The 14,288-nt window shown below is 37.2% G+C and overlaps 2 protein-coding genes across 2 annotated transcripts; one reads left to right on the plus strand and one right to left on the minus strand.

Moving 5' to 3' along the window:
• Positions 1 to 8,367: 8,367 nt before the first annotated feature.
• On the minus strand, positions 8,368 to 12,222 carry Pex13 (peroxisomal biogenesis factor 13). The gene is made up of 3 exons (XM_088043967.1): positions 11,868 to 12,222; positions 10,996 to 11,586; positions 8,368 to 9,188 (listed from the first exon to the last, which is right to left on the minus strand). Exons 1-3 carry the CDS (start codon positions 12,052 to 12,054, stop codon positions 8,695 to 8,697), a joined length of 1,272 nt encoding a protein of 423 aa, XP_087900093.1. The 5' UTR covers positions 12,055 to 12,222; the 3' UTR covers positions 8,368 to 8,694.
• Positions 12,223 to 12,520: 298 nt separating this feature from the next.
• On the plus strand, positions 12,521 to 13,587 carry LOC148180505 (CCAAT/enhancer-binding protein gamma-like). The gene is made up of 3 exons (XM_088043979.1): positions 12,521 to 12,618; positions 12,721 to 12,813; positions 12,864 to 13,587. The coding sequence occupies exons 2-3, from the start codon at positions 12,721 to 12,723 to the stop codon at positions 13,104 to 13,106; spliced, it is 336 nt and encodes a 111-aa protein (XP_087900105.1). The 5' UTR covers positions 12,521 to 12,618; the 3' UTR covers positions 13,107 to 13,587.
• Positions 13,588 to 14,288: the final 701 nt, after the last annotated feature.

Here is a 14,288-nt window from a genome sequence, read left to right on the forward strand (position 1 = left end):
ATGTATAATTCAATAACACTAAACGAAGTCTTCACCCCGAAGCAGCGTCTTGAAAATGTCCCTAAAACCACTTTCTGAAACTCCATTTCGGTTGATATCCCGTTTATTTGTTAAGTAAATTTGAGCTATGTAGGCTCATCTTGCGCAGAATTTCGCGCTGAATCCAATACTACCTTTGTTTTTCTTGTCCGTCAACAAATAACTGAGTTAGAGGCGTTTGAAATTTTGGGTTTTCGCCAGAGAGCCAAAATTTTGGAGGTTCGAAAACGATTTTTCTCGATATCTCCGGAATTAAGGCGAATATTAAAAAACCCTTCTTGAAATCGTTTTCCTCGCGATTTTTTAGTTTAGAAATCGATGTTCGATAGTACGAAGTCGAAATTTTAATTTTTTAATTTTAGAAGATGCTGCCTTTCGGCCTCTAGTTCAGACTCGGTCGATATCTCGCTTATTTATGAAGCAATCGTAACGTATTGGTACTCATTATACGCAGAATTTCATGTAGAATCCAAAAAGGTAAGACTCGTTAAGATCGGTCCACAAATAACTGAGTTATGAGCGATCAAAGTTTCGGATCATGAATTTTGAGTTGAAAAATTTTCAAAGACAAATATTTCGGAAACTACGAAAGATTTTGAAAAACGGTGTTCACTATCGTTTTTCTAGGGTTATTCTACTTTAGAATCCGCCCTCAAAAGTAGTAAATTCGATGGTCGATTTTTTGGGCAAAAAAATTTTGCGACTCAATCGATGAAAAATTTTAAATTTTTCGTTTTTTGATCGTCCCTCGTAAACAATTTGCCCTATCGATATGAGATTTGACCAGTTAATAGACCTCGAGCTGCCCTTTCTATCGATACATAATTTAATGGTACTAAACGTCGTTTTTGCTCAAAAACAGCTTCTTAAAAATAACTCTCAAAACGTCCTCTGAAAATCTATTTCGGTCGATATCTTATTTATTTGGTAAGGAAATTTAAGCTATGTGGAGTCATTTTGCGCAGAATTTCGCGCTGAATCCAAAAATATCCTTATTTTTCTCGTACGTCAACAAATAACTGAGTTAGAGGCGTTTGAAATTTTGAGTTGTCGCCAGAGGGCCAAAATTTTAGAAGTTCGAAAACGATTTTTCTCGATATCTCCGGAATTAAGGCGAATATTAAAAAACCCTTCTTGAAATCGTTTTCCTCGCGATTTTTTAGTTTAGAAATTGATGTTCGATAGTTCGAAGTCGAAATTTTAATTTTTTAATTTTAGAAGTTGCTGCCTTTCGGCCTCTAGTTTAGACTCGGTCGATATCTCGCTTATTTATGAAGCAATCGTAACATATTGGTACTCATTATACGCAGAATTTCATGTAGAATCCAAAAAGGTAAGACTCGTTAAGATCGGTCCACAAATAACTGAGTTATGAGCGATCAAAGTTTCGGACCATGAATTTTGAGTTGAAAAATTTTCAAAGCCAAATATTTCGGAAACTACGAAAGATTTTGAAAAACGGTTTTCACTATCGTTTTTCTAGGGTTATTCTACTTTAGAATCCGCCCTCAAAAGTAGTAAATTCGATGGTCGATTTTTTGGGCAAAAAATTTTTGCGACTCAATCGATGAAAAATTTTAAATTTTTCGTTTTTTGGTCGTCCCTCGTAAACAATTTGCCCTATCGATATGAGATTTGACCAGTTGATAGATCTTGAGCTGCTCTTTCCATCTATGTATAATTCAATAACACTAAACGAAGTCTTCACCCCGAAGCAGCGTCTTGAAAATGACCCTAAAACCACTTTCTGAAACTCCATTTCGGTTGATATCCCGTTTATTTGTTAAGGAAATTTGAGCTATGTGGGCTCATTTTGCGCAGAATTTCGCGCTGAATCCAAAAATATCCTTATTTTTCTCGTACGTCAACAAATAACTGAGTTAGAGGCGTTTGAAATTTTGAGTTGTCGCCAGAGGGCCAAAATTTTAGAAGTTCGAAAACGATTTTTCTCGATATCTCCGGAATTAAGGCAAATATTAAAAAACCCTTCTTGAAATCGTTTTCCTCGCGATTTTTTAGTTTAGAAATCGATGTTCGATAGTTCGAAGTCGAAATTTTAATTTTTTAATTTTAGAAGTTGCTGCCTTTCGGTCTCTAGTTCAGACTCGATCGATATCTCGCTTATTTTTGAAGCAATCGTAACGTATTGGTACTCATTATACGCAGAATTTCATGTAGAATCCAAAAAGGTAAGACTCGTTAAGATCGGTCCACAAATAACTGAGTTATGAGCGATCAAAATTTCAGATCATGAATTTTGAGTTGAAAAATTTTCAAAGCCAAATATTTCCGAAACTACGAAAGATTTTGAAAAACGGTTTTCACTATCGTTTTTCTAGGGTTATTCTACTTTAGAATCCGCCCTCAAAAGTAGTAAATTCGATGGTCGATTTTTTGGGCAAAAAAATTTTGCGACTCAATCGATGAAAAATATTAAATTTTTTGTTTTTTGATCGTCCCTCGTAAACAATTTGCCCTATCGATATGAGATTTGACCAGTTAATAGACCTCGAGCTGCCCTTTCTATCGATACATAATTTAATGGTACTAAACGTCGTTTTTGCTCAAAAACAGCTTCTTAAAAATAACTCTCAAAACGTCCTCTGAAAATCTATTTCGGTCGATATCTTATTTATTTGGTAAGGAAATTTAAGCTATGTGGGGTCATTTTGCGCAGAATTTCGCGCTGAATCCAAAAATATCCTTATTTTTCTCGTACGTCAACAAATAACTGAGTTAGAGGCGTTTGAAATTTTCGGTTGTCGATAGAGAGCCAACATTTTGGAGGTTCGAAAACGATTTTTCTCGATATCTCCGGAATTAAGGCGAATATTAAAAAACCCTTCTTGAAATCGTTTTCTTCGCGTTTTTTAGTTTAGAAATCGATGTTCGATAGTTCGAAGTCGAAATTTTAATTTTTTAATTTTAGAAGTTGCTGCCTTTCGGTCTCTAGTTCAGACTCGATCGATATCTCGCTTATTTATGAAGCAATCGTAACGTATTGGTACTCATTATACGCAGAATTTCATGTAGAATCCAAAAAGGTAAGACTCGTTAAGATCGGTCCACAAATAACTGAGTTATGAGCGATCAAAATTTCGGATCATGAATTTTGAGTTGAAAAATTTTCAAAGCCAAATATTTCCGAAACTACGAAAGATTTTGAAAAACGGTTTTCACTATCGTTTTTCTCTGGTCATTCTACTTTAGAATCCGCCCTCAAAAGCCGAAAATTCGATGGTCGATTTTTTGGGCAAAAAATTTTTGCGACTCAATCGATGAAAAATTTTAAATTTTTCGTTTTTTGGTCGTCCCTCGTAAACAATTTGCCCTATCGATATGAGATTTGACCAGTTGATAGATCTTGAGCTGCTCTTTCCATCTATGTATAATTCAATAACACTAAACGAAGTCTTCACCCCGAAGCAGCGTCTTGAAAATGACCCTAAAACCACTTTCTGAAACTCCATTTCGGTTGATATCCCGTTTATTTGTTAAGGAAATTTGAGCTATGTGGGCTCATTTTGCGCAGAATTTCGCGCTGAATCCAAAAATATCCTTATTTTTCTCGTACGTCAACAAATAACTGAGTTAGAGGCGTTTGAAATTTTGAGTTGTCGCCAGAGGGCCAAAATTTTAGAAGTTCGAAAACGATTTTTCTCGATATCTCCGGAATTAAGGCGAATATTAAAAAACCCTTCTTGAAATCGTTTTCCTCGCGATTTTTTAGTTTAGAAATTGATGTTCGATAGTTCGAAGTCGAAATTTTAATTTTTTAATTTTAGAAGTTGCTGCCTTTCGGTCTCTAGTTCAGACTCGATCGATATCTCGCTTATTTATGAAGCAATCGTAACGTATTGGTACGCATTATACGCAGAATTTCATGTAGAATCCAAAAAGGTAAGACTCGTTAAGATCGGTCCACAAATAACTGAGTTATGAGCGATCAAAATTTCGGATCATGAATTTTGAGTTGAAAAATTTTCAAAGCCAAATATTTCCGAAACTACGAAAGATTTTGAAAAACGGATTTCACTATCGTTTTTCTCTGGTCATTCTACTTTAGAATCCGCCCTCGAAAGCCGAAAATTCGATGGTCGATTTTTTGGGCAAAAAATTTTTGCGACTCAATCGATGAAAAATTTTAAATTTTTCGTTTTTTGATCGTCCCTCGTAAACTATTTGCCCTATCGATATGAGATTTGACCAGTTGATAGATCTTGAGCTGCTCTTTCCATCTATGTATAATTCAATAACACTAAAGGAAGTCTTCACCCCGAAGCAGCGTCTTGAAAATGACCCTAAAACCACTTTCTGAAACTCCATTTAGGTTGATATCCCGTTTATTTGTTAAGGAAATTTGAGCTATGTAGGCTCATTTTGCACAGAATTTCGCGCTGAATCCAAAACTACCTTTGTTTTTCTTGTCCGTCGACAAATAACTGAGTTAGAGGCGTTTGAAATTTTGGGTTGTCGCCAGAGAGCCAAAATTTTGGAGGTTCGAAAACGATTTTTCTCGATATCTCCGGAATTAAGGCGAATATTAAAAAACCCTTCTTGAAATCGTTTTCCTCGCGATTTTTTAGTTTAGAAATCGATGTTCGATAGTTCGAAGTCGAAATTTTAATTTTTTAATTTTAGAAGTTGCTGCCTTTCGGTCTCTAGTTCAGACTCGATCGATATCTCGCTTATTTATGAAGCAATCGTAACGTATTGGTACTCATTATACGCAGAATTTCATGTAGAATCCAAAAAGGTAAGACTCGTTAAGATCAGTCCACAAATAACTGAGTTATGAGCGATCAAAGTTTCGGATCATGAATTTTGAGTTGAAAAATTTTCAAAGACAAATATTTCGGAAACTACGAAAGATTTTGAGAAACGGTTTTCACTATCGTTTTTCTAGGGTTATTCTACGTTAGAATCCGCCCTCAAAAGTAGTAAATTCGATGGTCGATTTTTTGGGCAAAAAATTTTTGCGACTCAATCGATGAAAAATTTTAAATTTTTCGTTTTTTGGTCGTCCCTCGTAAACAATTTGCCCTATCGATATGAGATTTGACCAGTTGATAGATCTTGAGCTGCTCTTTCCATCTATGTATAATTCAATAACACTAAACGAAGTCTTCACCCCGAAGCAGCGTCTTGAAAATGACCCTAAAACCACTTTCTGAAACTCCATTTCGGTTGATATCCCGTTTATTTGTTAAGGAAATTTGAGCTATGTAGGCTCATTTTGCGCAGAATTTCGCGCTGAATCCAAAAATATCCTTATTTTTCTCGTACGTCAACAAATAACTGAGTTAGAGGCGTTTGAAATTTTGAGTTGTCGCCAGAGGGCCAAAATTTTAGAAGTTCGAAAACGATTTTTCTCGATATCTCCGGAATTAAGGCAAATATTAAAAAACCCTTCTTGAAATCGTTTTCCTCGCGATTTTTTAGTTTAGAAATCGATGTTCGATAGTTCGAAGTCGAAATTTTAATTTTTTAATTTTAGAAGTTGCTGCCTTTCGGTCTCTAGTTCAGACTCGATCGATATCTCGCTTATTTATGAAGCAATCGTAACGTATTGGTACTCATTATACGCAGAATTTCATGTAGAATCCAAAAAGGTAAGACTCGTTAAGATCAGTCCACAAATAACTGAGTTATGAGCGATCAAAGTTTCGGATCATGAATTTTGAGTTGAAAAATTTTCAAAGACAAATATTTCGGAAACTACGAAAGATTTTGAGAAACGGTTTTCACTATCGTTTTTCTAGGGTTATTCTACGTTAGAATCCGCCCTCAAAAGTAGTAAATTCGATGGTCGATTTTTTGGGCAAAAAATTTTTGCGACTCAATCGATGAAAAATTTTAAATTTTTCGTTTTTTGGTCGTCCCTCGTAAACAATTTGCCCTATCGATATGAGATTTGACCAGTTGATAGATCTTGAGCTGCTCTTTCCATCTATGTATAATTCAATAACACTAAACGAAGTCTTCACCCCGAAGCAGCGTCTTGAAAATGACCCTAAAACCACTTTCTGAAACTCCATTTCGGTTGATATCCCGTTTATTTGTTAAGGAAATTTGAGCTATGTGGGCTCATTTTGCGCAGAATTTCGCGCTGAATCCAAAAATATCCTTATTTTTCTCGTACGTCAACAAATAACTGAGTTAGAGGCGTTTGAAATTTTGAGTTGTCGCCAGAGGGCCAAAATTTTAGAAGTTCGAAAACGATTTTTCTCGATATCTCCGGAATTAAGGCAAATATTAAAAAACCCTTCTTGAAATCGTTTTCCTCGCGATTTTTTAGTTTAGAAATCGATGTTCGATAGTTCGAAGTCGAAATTTTAATTTTTTAATTTTAGAAGTTGCTGCCTTTCGGTCTCTAGTTCAGACTCGATCGATATCTCGCTTATTTTTGAAGCAATCGTAACGTATTGGTACTCATTATACGCAGAATTTCATGTAGAATCCAAAAAGGTAAGACTCGTTAAGATCGGTCCACAAATAACTGAGTTATGAGCGATCAAAATTTCAGATCATGAATTTTGAGTTGAAAAATTTTCAAAGCCAAATATTTCCGAAACTACGAAAGATTTTGAAAAACGGTTTTCACTATCGTTTTTCTAGGGTTATTCTACTTTAGAATCCGCCCTCAAAAGTAGTAAATTCGATGGTCGATTTTTTGGGCAAAAAAATTTTGCGACTCAATCGATGAAAAATATTAAATTTTTTGTTTTTTGATCGTCCCTCGTAAACAATTTGCCCTATCGATATGAGATTTGACCAGTTAATAGACCTCGAGCTGCCCTTTCTATCGATACATAATTTAATGGTACTAAACGTCGTTTTTGCTCAAAAACAGCTTCTTAAAAATAACTCTCAAAACGTCCTCTGAAAATCTATTTCGGTCGATATCTTATTTATTTGGTAAGGAAATTTAAGCTATGTGGGGTCATTTTGCGCAGAATTTCGCGCTGAATCCAAAAATATCCTTATTTTTCTCGTACGTCAACAAATAACTGAGTTAGAGGCGTTTGAAATTTTCGGTTGTCGATAGAGAGCCAACATTTTGGAGGTTCGAAAACGATTTTTCTCGATATCTTCGGAATTAAGGCGAATATTAAAAAACCCTTCTTGAAATCGTTTTCTTCGCGATTTTTTAGTTTAGAAATCGATGTTCGATAGTTCTAAGTCGAAATTTTAATTTTTTAATTTTAGAAGTTGCTGCCTTTCGGTCTCTAGTTCAGACTCGGTCGATATCTCGCTTATTTATGAAGCAATCGTAACATATTGGTACTCATTATACGCAGAATTTCATGTAGAATCCAAAAAGGTAAGACTCGTTAAGATCGGTCCACAAATAACTGAGTTATGAGCGATCAAAGTTTCGGACCATGAATTTTGAGTTGAAAAATTTTCAAAGCCAAATATTTCGGAAACTACGAAAGATTTTGAAAAACGGTTTTCACTATCGTTTTTCAAGGGTTATTCTACTTTAGAATCCGCCCTCAAAAGTAGTAAATTCGATGGTCGATTTTTTGGGCAAAAAATTTTTGCGACTCAATCGATGAAAAATTTTAAATTTTTCGTTTTTTGGTCGTCCCTCGTAAACAATTTGCCCTATCGATATGAGATTTGACCAGTTGATAGATCTTGAGCTGCTCTTTCCATCTATGTATAATTCAATAACACTAAACGAAGTCTTCACCCCGAAGCAGCGTCTTGAAAATGACCCTAAAACCACTTTCTGAAACTCCATTTCGGTTGATATCCCGTTTATTTGTTAAGGAAATTTGAGCTATGTGGGCTCATTTTGCGCAGAATTTCGCGCTGAATCCAAAAATATCCTTATTTTTCTCGTACGTCCACAAATAACTGAGTTATGAGCGATAAAAGTTTCGAATATTGAATTTTTAATTTTCAAAATTTTCAACGCTGAATATTTCCGAAAGTACGACAGAAAAAATTCTCCAAAAAAACCACATAAATTTTCCCCAAATCTCCAAAATTTTTTTCAGTTCAAATTTCGGCGCCAAAACCGTCATCACTGACGTAACAAACCAGAATTTCGTCCGAGATCCAACTTTAGCCGATTAAAAATTGTAAAAACGACGAAATTAGACAAGTAGAAACGAAATGATAATCGCAAAAACCGAAAATACCCAAAAGCAACAAACTTCCGGTGTCAAAAAACCCGCGCAATTTAAAAAAATCTTTGACGTAACACGACCAAAAGTCAATTGATTTATTATCAGGACGTTTTATCTCCTTACGGAAAACTTAATTACAAATACGTGACTACTGGAAAAGTGGTAAAACTGTTTCAACAACACAATGAAAGGCATAAAAATTTTTATTTAGATACACCCCAATACAAAATCTTAAGATCCGATGATTGAATAAAAAGCATAATAGCTATCTTAACATTTATAATAAAAATACAAAATCAGTACTCGCACCTCAGCTAACACGGAAATAAAAAAAAATCTAGTCCAGTAACATTCAGTTTTTAGATGTCATGTCTTAGCTTAATCCAGTTACAGAAAAAGGCGTCATTAAGATTCGACGTTCGTCCTGACTAGTTTTTTACACCATTCACCTCAGTGACCATATAACAATTGGTACATAAAATTAACAATAACAACACAAAATAACAAAACCGAATCAAACTTCAGAATTTTTGGCCTCCGCGACAATATCATCATTTTTCGTCTCATTTTCTACATCAACTTTCTCTACGTTTTGTGTCCCACTACTGCTTTCTTTGAGCTCCTTCTTCCCAGTGACATAATCCTCCAAATCGACATGCTCGAAAATTTGGTTCTCCCCAAAACTGACTCGTTTCGTGTGTGTTTTATGATTGTTATTAAAAACTCTCGGAACCGGCATTTCCTTTTCCGTGCTGTTTCCTGCGGCTACTGAATTTCCAGATTTGTTTATAAGTAGATAATTCAAAGGAACGACGCCGGAGCGCCCGCTCGACACCGCGAACGCCCATCCTGAGTTCTTCAAGTTCATCTCTTCTTGAACGTAAGTCGGAGCTAGGATCAGCTCGTCGTTTGTTTGAACTGACAGCTCGTTGGGGCTTCGGCTGACGAAGTCGAAGGCTGCCTTGGCGCGCACTCCTGGGGACTTCCAGTTGGCGGGATCACATTTGTCTGGAAAAAGAAAGAATGATAGACGTGTGTCGGCTTTGCGCTCGAAAACTGTCAAATCTCCCAAATACTTGGATTTTATTGGTCAAAATAGTCGCGATGGTGTTAGTTACGACACGAGTTTTGTGAGACAGAAAGTGTCTTATCTTCATTGTTACATTTTTTTGTCATTTTCAGATGATTGAGATTTACTGTGATCCCATTTGTGTAGAAAAAGAAAGAAATAGAAACGTATGTCGGTTTCGCACTCGCAAACTGTCAAATCTCTCAAATACTTGAATTTTATTGGTCAAAATAGCTGCGGCGATGTTAGTTACGACACAAGTTTTGTGAGACAGAAAGTGTCTTAGTTTCATTGTTACATTTCTTTTGTCATTTTCAGATGATTGAGTTTTACTGTGATTACATTTGTCTGGAAAAAGAAAGAATGATAAACGTATGTCGGCTTCGCACCCGGAAACTGGCAAATGTCGCAAATATTTGGGTTTGATTGGTCAAAACGGCTGCGGCGATGTTAGTTACGACACGAGTTTTTATTGTTTACTGTTTATTGTTTTTATTGTTATACTTCTTTTGTCATTTTTAGATGATTGAATTATTTGTTTAGAAGGAGAAAGAAAAATAGTCGTATGTCGGTTTCGCACTCGGAAAACTGTCAAATCTCCCAATATTTAGATTTTATTGGTCAAAATAGCAGCGATGGTTTTAGTTACAACACGAATTTTGTGAGACAAAAAGTGTCTTAGCTTCATTGCTATATTTATATTGTTATTTTCAGATTATTAGGTTTCACTGTGATCACATTTGTCTAAAAAAGAAAGAAACATTGACGTATGTCGGTTTCGCACTCAAAAACTGTCAAATCTCACAAATACTTGGATTTTATTGGTCAAAACGGCTGCGGCGATGTTAGGTACATCAGTTTTGTGAAACTGAAAGTGTCTGAGCTTCATTGTTACATTTCTTTTGTCATTTTTAGATGACTGGATTATTTGCTTGCAAAAAGAAAGAAAGATAAACGTTTGTCGGCTTCGCACTCGGGAAACTGTCAAATTTCCCAAATGCTTCAATTTTATTGGCCAAAACGGCTTCGGCGATGTTAGTTACAACACAAGTTTTCTGTGACAAAAAGTGTCATAGTTTCATTGTTGCATTTTTTTGGTCAATTTCAGATAATTGGGTTTAACAGTGATCACAGTTTTCCAGAAAAAGAAAGAAAAATTGACGTATGTCGGTTTTACACCCGAAAACTGTCAAATCTCCCGAATACTTGAATTTTATTGGTCAAAACAGCCGCGACGGTGTTAGTTACGACACGCATTTTGTGAGACAGAAAGTGTCTTAGCTTCATTGTTACATTTCTTTTGTTATTTTCAGAACATTTAATTTTACTGTCGCGGACAAAAAATCGGCGTTCACTGATTTTTTACCACTTATTACACAACAGAACAAGTAATTCGACTTTACATTACTCGTTCTCCTTCAAGCTTAACATAATTAATTTGACATTTGCGAGATGTTAAATTTGGGAAACTTCTTAATTATGTTAGTTTACAATAGCGAGCGATAAATTTTGGACATTTTATGGAACGTGAGCTCAATATTTTTATATCAGCATAATTCCGTTATCTGTGTGCTAAAAATCGGCATAAACACGCTCGTTTGACGTTAATAAATGAACTTTAAGCCACATTTAGACTCTTAATCTCCCATGAATGACTTTACAAAAAAACGACTTCGCCTCGGGCTCAACCCACCCCTCGGTGGCAAAAACCGACTTCACCCTCTCGTACATCAAAATACTACATACCTTCATATTTCGGTAAAAACTTGCTGATGACATAGGGCGCCGCCACCAACACCCCCAAAAACGCCAACGTGGGCCAACTCGACCCCGGCGCCGGCCCTGCGGGCGCCCCTCCATTCGCCGCCTGTTTCCACGCCACCGACGCCTCGCTCCTCGGGACTTTGCGCCCCATCAGCCACATCAACTTCCTGTACAACCAGTTGAACAACCGGAAAATATTTATCGAGTTCCAAATGTGCCCAAACATGGACCGCAATCGCCCGAAATTCTCGGCCACGCTGAGTACGGCCCTGAACGAACTCGTCATTGCGAAGAACGTGTTGTCCAGCATCATTGAAATGCTGTTGACTGCTCTGACGATGCTCTCCACGCTCGCGAAGGTGTTCCTGGAGCTCTCTTCGGCGTATTGGACGAAGCGGCGCTCGGCGTCGTCGTTGACGCCGTAGCCAGGGTAGCCCCCCATGCCTCCCATGCCCCCCATTCCGTACATGTTGTAACCGTTGTAACCCCCATAGGAGCCGTAGGAACTGTACATGGAGCTGCGGTAGGGCATGCCATAGCTGCTGTAGTTACCGTAGCCGAGGCTGTTGTAACCTGAAAGAAAAAGCGCGTCAGAGGAGGCCGTACAATTTTGACACGCAAACGTGTGTCGTCTTCTTAGTCACCACTATGACAAAACTTGTGTTTTGAAGTGTTAGAAAGTTGCGAGGACCAATCAAAGACGTGTCTCAACTGTCTCGTTGCACCAAAAACGGAAGATTTGACCAAAAACACTCAAATTCCACAACTAGTGAAGAGAAGCGTTCAAGCTGCGACACACGTTCGACTGTCGAATTTGCACAGCCTACTCTAACGTGATTTCAACGGTCACTCACCACTCGAGTATGGCATGTAGGAGTTGTACCCAGACGACGCCATGGCGGAGGTCCGAGGCAATGGGGGCAACACGGGGGCACTTCTGGTGTTCATCGGGATCTCACGGAGATTCCCGTTGGTGCATTTCCGAAGCTGCGTGGAGTTCTGCAAGGAGTTGGATTCCCAAGGTTTCATTGGTGCTGTCATTGTGGTGCGAAACGGTCCGTCACATTTTCTTTACACGAATTTCACTGCGAAGAGTTGCAAAATGTTTACAATTCATTAAATAACAATGAAATGTGGTTTTATTTTATCTTATCGATGTGAACTTCGACACCATGGAACGACTTTAATGACAGGTAATTGACAGCGCGCACCCCCGCCTTGTTTTGACAGCGGTTCGATGTAAATGCGTTTTAAAATTTAATTTCGCTCGTAATCTCTTGTACAACAAGTGCGGTAATAATAATTGGATCTAACTAAGCGAGTTATGTAGTTATTTGATTTAATAAAGTCGAAATAAGTTTACGACAGTTTCGATGTAACACTTCGATGTTCACGGTGTATTAATATCTCACCCCTATTGACCCAACAGAGGTGGATGTTTGATCGCATCGACACAATTTTTCACAATTGTGATAAAATTTGGCTATTGGGGTTGATCAATAGACAAGATATGCGACTTTGAGGAATTCGATGTGGGTGTGATTCGACGTAGCGCCCGCGCGTCCTGTCATTGTCACATTTTGACACAAGACATATGCTCCCACGGTAAGTTATTGACATCGTTCGCTCGTTGAATCACCCCCAAGTTGCGCAATAATCCCCAACATAAACAACTCCAGTAAATAACGTGAGTTTTCACCCCCACAGATGCCACCCCGAAAAGGCCGCGTCAAGAAAGAGGGCCCTGAGTCGGGCGAGGACTCCGACGAATACAGAAAGAAACGCGATCGCAACAATCTAGTAAGCCAAAAAACATGTTTCACACAATCGTCATTTGTTTGTTTTTCCAGGCTGTCAAAAGAAGTCGCGTGAAGTCGAAGCAGAAAACGCAGGAGACGCTGAATCGCGTGACGATGCTGAGGAATGAGAACACAGTTCTGGAGGAAAAAGTTAAAACGTTGACCAAAGAGTTGGGGTTTCTTAAAGAACTGTTTATTGCACACGCTGCTAATAATGTGGATTCGTCGAAGTTTGAAGGAGTTGACTTGCAGAAGCTTCTGGAGGAGGACTCTGCCAGTGGTAGTGGTAACTAGTTGTGTTAAGAAAGACAATCATTAAGTTTGAGAGAGCTTTAAAGTGTTAAGAGTAAATTTATTATGTATGTCATGAAGTTGTCCACATTTTTTACTAATGGATTGGGAATATTTAGTGGTAATTTTACAAACTAACGGCGCCACTGTTTCACTAACATTTATGTGTCAATTGTTTATAATCAGCAGCGCCTGCTTGATAGTCCATTGCTGGCCCAACAGACACTTAGGGTAAAGTGCCCTTTATCAAGCAGAAGGCTTTAATTTTGTTCTTCCGTTGGTACCAATGAAATGTGAACGCGGGAAACGCCAACTGAAGAACAAAAAATTGTTTGGTATGGATGTTTAAAGTTATATTTGAGATGTGCAATTTTAAGTGCGTAGGGACACAAGTGTACAAAAATGTTTACCAAACTCTTCTTAAATTGTATTACATTGTGTGATTTTATTATTTTATTGGTAATAAAAACGTTATTTTAATACTCTTATAGGATACTTATTTGGAACTAGAAATGACCTTGAAGAGATTGGAAGTATATTTCGGTCGTCATCTCGATAATTTCTGGAGTAAGTTCAAGTTCAATGCACTCATTTTACGCAGAATTTCGCACAGATTCCAAATCCGTGTTCAAAATCCACCTACGACAACAAATAACTGAATTATGGCCAATTAAAGTTTCGGCTAGTGAATTTTTTCGTTTTTTGATTGCCACTTGCAAACTATTTATCCTACCGCTCTTAGATTTGGTCAGTTAATAAATTTCGAGCTGCTCTTTCAATTGATATATAACTTGAAAGTATTAAATGTTCTTTTCGCTGCGAAAAACCTTGAAAATGACCCCAAAAATACTATCGGAAAATCTACTTTGGTCGATATCTAGCTTATTTGTGACGCAAACTAAAGTTATTGGTGCTCATTTAACGCAGAATTTCACGAAGAATCCAAAACTGACCTCATTTTTCCAGTTCGATAAAAACTAACTGGTGAACTTTTGAAAATTTGGAAATTTTGGTCTTCGATATCTCGATAACTACCATAGATAGAGAGATGAGGTTTTCGTCATCGTTTTTCTCGCATTTTCTTTGCCAACAATTCTTTGTTACATTTATCGGAAATCGAAAATTTGATTTTTTTGAAATAAATTTTGACTAAAACTATGTAAACTACGTTGAACGATTTCTCGC

Source organism: Gnatocerus cornutus, chromosome 1, assembly GCF_029298725.1.
Source record: "Gnatocerus cornutus isolate USDA-ARS CGAHR chromosome 1, icGnaCorn1.1, whole genome shotgun sequence".
NCBI classification, from domain to species: domain Eukaryota; kingdom Metazoa; phylum Arthropoda; class Insecta; order Coleoptera; family Tenebrionidae; genus Gnatocerus; species Gnatocerus cornutus.